At 49.5% G+C, this 5,000-nt stretch overlaps 1 protein-coding gene across 1 annotated transcript in view; it reads right to left on the bottom strand.

The window, feature by feature from the left end:
• The window catches only part of eps8a (EGFR pathway substrate 8a, signaling adaptor), a gene marked incomplete at both ends in the record, with an annotated part of 18,598 nt that extends 13,941 nt beyond the window's left edge, over positions 1–4,657 (bottom strand). The window contains 6 exons of the mRNA XM_083935259.1: positions 1,323–1,449; positions 1,614–1,684; positions 2,548–2,687; positions 2,764–2,846; positions 4,298–4,447; positions 4,532–4,657. Coding sequence (XP_083791385.1) covers positions 1,323–1,449; positions 1,614–1,684; positions 2,548–2,687; positions 2,764–2,846; positions 4,298–4,447; positions 4,532–4,657 — 697 coding nt within the window. The remainder of the gene's footprint in view (positions 1–1,322; positions 1,450–1,613; positions 1,685–2,547; positions 2,688–2,763; positions 2,847–4,297; positions 4,448–4,531) is intronic.
• Positions 4,658–5,000: the final 343 nt, after the last annotated feature.

The raw sequence follows: 5,000 nt of genomic DNA on the forward strand, positions 1-5,000 counted from the left end.
ACTTTAGCACACGTTTATGCTCCTGGAGGACACTTTAGCACACGTTTATGCTCCTAGAGGACACTTTAACACACGTTTATGCTCCTAGAGTTCACTTTAACACACGTTTATGCTCCTAGAGGACACTTTAGCACACGTTTATGCTCCTAGAGGACACTTTAACACACGTTTATGCTCCTAGAGGAACCTTTAACACACGTTTATGCTCCTAGAGGACACTTTAACACACGTTTATGCTCCTAGAGGAACCTTTAACACACGTTTATGCTCCTTGAGGACACTTTAGCACATGTTTATGCTCCTAGAGGACACTTTAACACACGTTTATGCTCCTAGAGGACACTTTAACAGACCTTTATGCTCCTAGAGGACACTTTAACACACGTTTATGCTCCTAGAGGACACTTTAGCACACGTTTATGCTCCTAGAGGACACTTTAACACACGTTTATGCTCCTAGAGGACACTTTAACACACGTTTATGCTCCTAGAGGACACTTTAGCACACGTTTAGGCTCCTAGAGGACACTTTAACACACGTTTATGCTCCTAGAGGACACTTTAACACACGTTTATGCTCCTACACTTTAACACACGTTTAGGCTCCTAGAGGACACTTTAACACACGTTTATGCTCCTAGAGGACACTTTAACACACGTTTATGCTCCTAGAGGACACTTTAACACACGTTTGGGCTCCTAGAGGACACTTTAACACACGTTTAGGCTCCTAGAGGACACTTTAGCACACGTTTATGCTCCTAGAGGACACTTTAACACACGTTTATGCTCCTAGAGGACACTTTAGCACACGTTTATGCTCCTAGAGGACACTTTAACACACGTTTATGCTCCTAGAGGACACTTTAGCACACGTTTATGCTCCTAGAGGACACTTTAGCACACGTTTATGCTCCTAGAGGACACTTTAACACACGTTTATGCTCCTAGAGGACACTTTAACACACGTTTATGCTCCTAGAGGACACTTTAACACACGTTTATGCTCCTAGAGGACACTTTAACACACGTTTATGCTCCTAGAGGACACTTTAGCACACGTTTATGCTCCTAGAGGACACTTTAACACACGTTTATGCTCCTAGAGGACACTTTAACACACGTTTATGCTCCTAGAGGACACTTTGACACACATTTATGCTCCTAGAGGACACTTTAACACACGTTTGGGCTCCTAGAGGACACTTTAACACACGTTTATGCTCCTAGAGGAACCTTTAACACACGTTTATGCTCCTAGAGGACACTTTAACACGTTTATGCTCCTAGAGGACACTTTAGCACAGGTTGGGGCTCCTCACCTCCCGGCCCTTTCTTCTTGGCCTTCTTGACCTTCTTCCTCCTGGAGAGCTCGCTGCACGCCTCCGCAGCCTTCTGCAGTTTGGTGACGAAGAACTCGATGTCGTCCAGGAGGTGGTTCAGGATTTGCTGCCGGAGTAAAAGCGTTTGAGTTTGACTGCAGTGATTAAAGGAGCGGGGTCAAAGGTCACGGCTCCATTCTTTACGTAAGGAGATTTAACCGCAGCCTCAGACGCTGATTACTCTCAAATCAGCTTAAGTCCGGCTCCTTTGTCCTCGGTCGCTTCACTCACCACGTCTCTGTCCACTCTGGCTGCCGCCGTCTCCACCGGGACGTCCTCGGGAGCCTGCTGCTGCCACTCGTCTGAGCACAAACAAACAAACAAACAAACAAACAAACAAACAAACAAACAACAAGTTAAAGGCTGAATCTGCAGAATCTTGCTCAGTCCATAGGTGACTGCTGGGATCTGTAGGGTCGCCGGTTCGAGTCCCTGTGTGGACCATGAATGGAGCGTGGACTGGTGTCTGGAGAGGTGCCAGTTCATCTCCTGGGCACTGCTGAGGTGCTGTTGAGCAAGGCATCGAACCTCCAACTGCTCGGGGCGCTGGTCACTGGCGTGTGTGTGTGTGTCTCTGTGTGTGTGTGTGTGTGTGTGTGTGTATGTGTGTGTGTGTCTCTCTCTGCGTGTGTGTCCCTGTGTGTGTGTGTGTGTGTGTGTAACGCACGCCCACATGGCTACGCTGCTCCTTGATGCTAACATCACTTTCATCTGCACTTAGCTGCAACCGCTTACGCTAACAGCTAACGGCTAACGCTAACGGCTAACGCTAACTGTCAGTCAAACTCCTCTAATCCTTGTTTTGATGCTGTGGTTTTCTGGAGGGGACGGGTTCAAACAGGCTCAAACAGACTCCGCTCTCCTGGAGCTACTGGGCCGGGTCTGACCAACCTGGCAACCCCACTGCTGGGCCGGGTCTGACCAACCTGGCAACCCCACTGCTGGACTTCTTTTTTGTTGTTGAGGATCTGGAGACTCTAGATGGAGCTGCTCTGATCGTTCTACACATTCAACCTTTGATGCACATTTGAAGTTTATCGGTTTCTTCTTTTTGATGGATAAATATATAAATGTGTGTCGTCGGCGTAACAGCGGAACTTTACGGAGCGCTGAATAAATAAAACAGTTACGTGGAGCACGGTTCACGACGTGTGACATCACTCACAGTCTTGCTGCTCATTGGTCCAGGCCGACCAGGCGGCCGCTCGACTCTTCACGTCCACCTGATTATTGGGCGACACCGGGGGTTCGGGGGCGGGGGCGGCGGGGGGAGGCGGGATGACCACGTCGCTCTTCAGGATCATCCTGCAGAAACATCGGCCAATCAGCTGTCGGCGTTCACTACGGCGCTCTGAGAGAGAGAGGGGTGATTGGTTCTTACTTGAGCGTCTCCGGCCTCTTCTTCACTTTGCCTCCTTTGGCGTCGATCATGGCACTTTCGATGTCGGCGTGGATCAGATTCGCCTGAAACGTTAATGTGACACGAAACGAGTCAAACACGTTTAAAGTATTTATTATATATAAACGTGTTACGTGAGTATTTTTACTTTATTCTCTGTTTAACCCGCCGTGGTGTCCCACAGGGCTCTAGTCTCGGTCCTCTCATATTTACTTTATATCTGAATAATTTTGTTTTATTGATAAATTCTGTTTTTTTGACTCTTAAAGTTTAATTACGGCGTCAAATCATCATCTTAATATCAAGAGTCATAAAAACTTCCTGGGTTCCAGCGGCTGTTTGCACTGTCGTCACTTTAACTCCTGATTTTGATCCAGTTTTTATCCAGTGAAGCGCTGCTGCACTTTGTTTGTTTGTTTGTTTGTTTGTTTGTTGTTGAATTGATGTGAATTGTTTTCCTGTAAAATGTTGTTTTTTGCTGCCGGCTGCACCGTAAACTGCCCTCCGGGGACGACAAAGATCTCTTGACTTGGATTTTTGTAGTTTAAAACAATATTATTCAGATATAATGTAAACAGCAGAGGACCCAGACTAGAGCCCTGTGGAACACCACCACTGATTTAAAGAGTAACTGCAGGTTAAACCCCTCCTCCAGGGTCTTTGTCTGCACGTTAATCATCAGTAACCATGGAGACAGTTTTTATTAAGGTAGAAATCAGGAGAGATGCTAACAGCCGGACGTGGCTAACAGTGGTTAGCTCGGGGCAGCACGGTGAAGGCATTCAAAGGTCTTTTTTAACCACTAATGCTGCTGAAAATAACAGCAAACCTCTGCAGCAGCATGAGAAGAGTCCCTACACACACACACACACACACACACACACACACACACACACACACACACACACACACACACACACACACACACACACACACACACACACACACACACACACACACACACACACACACACACACACACACACACACACACACACACACACACACACACACACACACACACACACACACACACACACACACACACACACACACACACACACGAAGAGTCCCTACACACACAACAAAGCACCAATGGGCTCCTTCCACTGTAATGGACTTTACTATGAGAGGAGCTGGTGCAGGGGCCAGTAGGTAAGTCTTTAAAACACTCTTTAATAAACTCTGGCTTCACTCACTACGCTGATGACGCTTTGTTGTGTGTGTGTGTGTGTGTGTGTGTGTGTGTGTGTGTGTGTGTGTGTGTGTGTGTGTGTGTGTGTGTGAGTGTGTGTGTAGGGACTCTTCTCATGCTGCTGCAGAGGTTTGCTGTTATTTTCAGCAGCATTAGTGGTTAAAAAAGACCTTTGAATGCCTTCACCGTGCTGCCCCGAGCTAATCACTGTTAGCCACGTGCGGCTGTTAGCATCTCTCCTGATTTCTACCTTAATAAAAACTGTCTCCATGGTTACTGAGGATTAAAGTGCAGACACAGACCGTGGAGGACTCGTCGTACCTTGATGTCGTCGCACTGGAACAGGTGCAGGTCGGGTTTGCTCTGACCCGGGTCTTTACACACCAGGGCCAGGATGGAGTCGTAGCTGCAGGCGTTCATCACGGCCTGGCAGTGCTGGATCGAACCCACGGGGAAGTTCTCCAGCTCGTTCTGGAAACACACGAGTCAGCGTGAGCGTTTCTGCGTGAGGGTGTGACAGCGCGGCGCGGCGCGGCGGCGGCGGCGTCCTCTCACCTTGGTCTCGGCGTCGATGAGGCTCACCGTCTTCTCCTCCACCTGCAGCAGCATCTCCTGCGTCCACACCTTCCCTTTGGCGTCCAGCAGACGCAGGCGCCGGACGCCGTCGTCCACCGTGATCATCCCGTCTTTACGGTCCAACACGAACGTGGTCAGGTGCTGCAGGGGAGGGCACACGCCAACCGCTGCGTTACCATGACAACCTGTTTGTTTGGCTTTTTTCCTCTCAACCTCCGTCACAGGTTAGAGCGCCCTCCCGCTGTGCCTCCGTCACAGGTTAGAGCGCCCTCCCGCTGTGCCTCCGTCACAGGTTAGAGCGCCCTCCCGCTGTGCCTCCGTCACAGGTTAGAGCGCCCTCCCGCTGTGCCTCCGTCCCAGGTTAGAGCGCCCTCCCGCTGTGCCTCCGTCACAGGTTAGAGCGCCCTCCCGCTGTGCCTCCGTCACAGGTTAGAGCGCCCTCCCACTG

Source organism: Echiichthys vipera (assembly GCF_963691815.1).
Source record: "Echiichthys vipera genome assembly, chromosome: 20".
In the NCBI taxonomy this organism is placed as follows: domain Eukaryota; kingdom Metazoa; phylum Chordata; class Actinopteri; order Perciformes; family Trachinidae; genus Echiichthys; species Echiichthys vipera.